The 2,006-nt window shown below is 49.9% G+C and overlaps 1 protein-coding gene across 1 annotated transcript in view; it reads left to right on the top strand.

Moving 5' to 3' along the window:
• CRLF2 (cytokine receptor-like factor 2) overlaps nucleotides 1–2,006 on the top strand; it is a 20,593-nt gene that overhangs the window by 7,077 nt on the left and 11,510 nt on the right. The window contains exon 4 of the mRNA XM_012655185.1: nucleotides 827–929. Within this exon, the coding sequence (XP_012510639.1) occupies nucleotides 827–929 (103 nt within the window). The remainder of the gene's footprint in view (nucleotides 1–826; nucleotides 930–2,006) is intronic.

Below are 2,006 nucleotides of genomic sequence, written 5' to 3'. Positions count from 1 at the left end.
TATCCATCTATCTATTCACCTATCTATTCATCCATCTGTCCATCCATTCATTCATTCATTCATCCATCAATCACATCCACCCCTATATATCTGTCTTTTTGTCTGTCTATCAATATATCTCTCTGTATCTATAATCATCATGTCCCTCTGTATCCATATATACAAAGACCTCCAATTCTAACCCACCACCACAAGATTCATTCTAGCCTTCCATATTTCCAAATTCGTAACTCCCTTCTCCGACAATGCCACACTTGGCTCCCATTATCCGAAATACCAGCAGGTATTTCCTCAATCCTAGAATATACCCATTAACTAACCAACACACCCAGGCCTCTTGGAAAAATAAAACCTGTTAAAGTCTCAGTAACTTGACAAGCAAAGATGGAAGGGCTCCCTTGTCCTTCAAACGTCTCTCCAGCTGCAAGTGTGGTGTTCTGAGGAAGACGATGACGTGGGTCGATGGAGAGAGTGCCCTGCGCCCCTTTATGTGCCCACAGAAGATGGCGTCATTGGACACTCAGTGGGCGCTCACACCTGTGCATTGCACTAAACGATGAAGCTTTGCAAACGCGAAAAGCAAGTCAGCTGTGATTTCACTGTTGACTGATCTCTCAGGGAAATTGAGTTTTCTGAACAATCTTGATATATCCCGCAGCCATTGCTGGAGTAATTACCGACTAACTTGTTTGTAAAAACCGTGGTTTTCTCTATGCCTTTACAGCGCTCTCTCATTCTTACGACAAGAGCACTGACCTCGTTCTACAGACCTCAGACTCTTTTCAATGTTGCCTCAAAATCGACTTTCTTGTCTGTTTTTGCCCAGGAGAAGCATTACAGGTTCAGATCATCTGGTTTAACTTCGAGACGGTGCGGGTTACGTGGAACGTGAGTGAACATTCTGGGACGAACCTGACTTTCCTCTACACGTAAGTGGACTCCCCACGTGGACCCGGCGCCCCGTGCTGAGAAAATGCTCTTTTGCAGACATTAGTAATTGGGAGTTCCAGGAAACCAAGGTGTGAAGAAGTCAGATTGCGCAAGTGTGAATGTGTGTGTTGTTTGGTCCTCAGTCCTCACCACAACCACAACCACAGTCCCCCAAACTTTCTAACCCCCGTGACATGGCTGACTCACCCTCAAGATCACCTGGGTTCTTACCAGGGTACCCACAAAGCACGTTGTTGCCCGGGGCCGTCTGCAACGTGGAAGGAGCAGCCTACACGGTAGCTCCGAAGCCTGGAAACCTTCTCTGTGGCCACGGGTCACGCCGTGACATTTTCGCACCACGTTAGAAGGGGCCACCATCCAACCCCGTGTTCTGCTTCACGTGGCCTTATTTTCCTTGCCTTCTACCCCCAACGGCATGAGCGCGGATGTGGGAGTGAGGGTTTTTCCAACGCATTTCGTCTGAATTCTGTAAACACGGGGTGTATCCTGTGTGGTTGATTCTCCAGGAGATAAACCCAAAAGCGGACAGAACGGGGGAATTTCAAAACGAATTTATTTGGAAAATAAGACCCACGGAAGAAAAAAGAAAGTGCTGTATTTTCCAGGTGGCCACACACATGAGTCCCTGGAGTTCCTCAGAGTCTCAGTTTTCTCTGCCGCAAAGGGGGCGGTTCTTGGCCCGTCCCTGCTTGGATGTGACTGCTCTCAACGAGCTGGTATCCAGCTGGTGCTGAGCTTCTTAGTATTCCAAGGAGGCCACAGAGGGCTGGATGACCTTGGCCTGTCCCTGTTCAAGGTCCTCCCTGCCCCCAAATCAGGGGTTCGGTTACTCTGCAGGTCAGACCTCACTTGTATTAGTTTGCTAAAGCTGCCATGTCCAAATGCCACAAAGTAGGCAGCTTAGATCCACAGATACTTATTTTCCCAGTCCCGGAGCCCAGGAGTGTGAGACGCAGGTGTCTCGGGGCCGCGCTCCCTCCGCAGGCTCCGGGGGAGGCTCCTTCCTGCCTCTTCCGGCTCCTGGGGGCTCCAGGCGTCCCTGGGCTTGTGGCCGC

The sequence above is a fragment of the Propithecus coquereli genome, unplaced genomic scaffold (genome assembly GCF_000956105.1).
Source record: "Propithecus coquereli isolate 6110/MARCELLA unplaced genomic scaffold, Pcoq_1.0 Scaffold467, whole genome shotgun sequence".
Lineage (NCBI taxonomy): Eukaryota > Metazoa > Chordata > Mammalia > Primates > Indriidae > Propithecus > Propithecus coquereli.
This window is presented reverse-complemented; position numbering and strand designations above follow the sequence as displayed.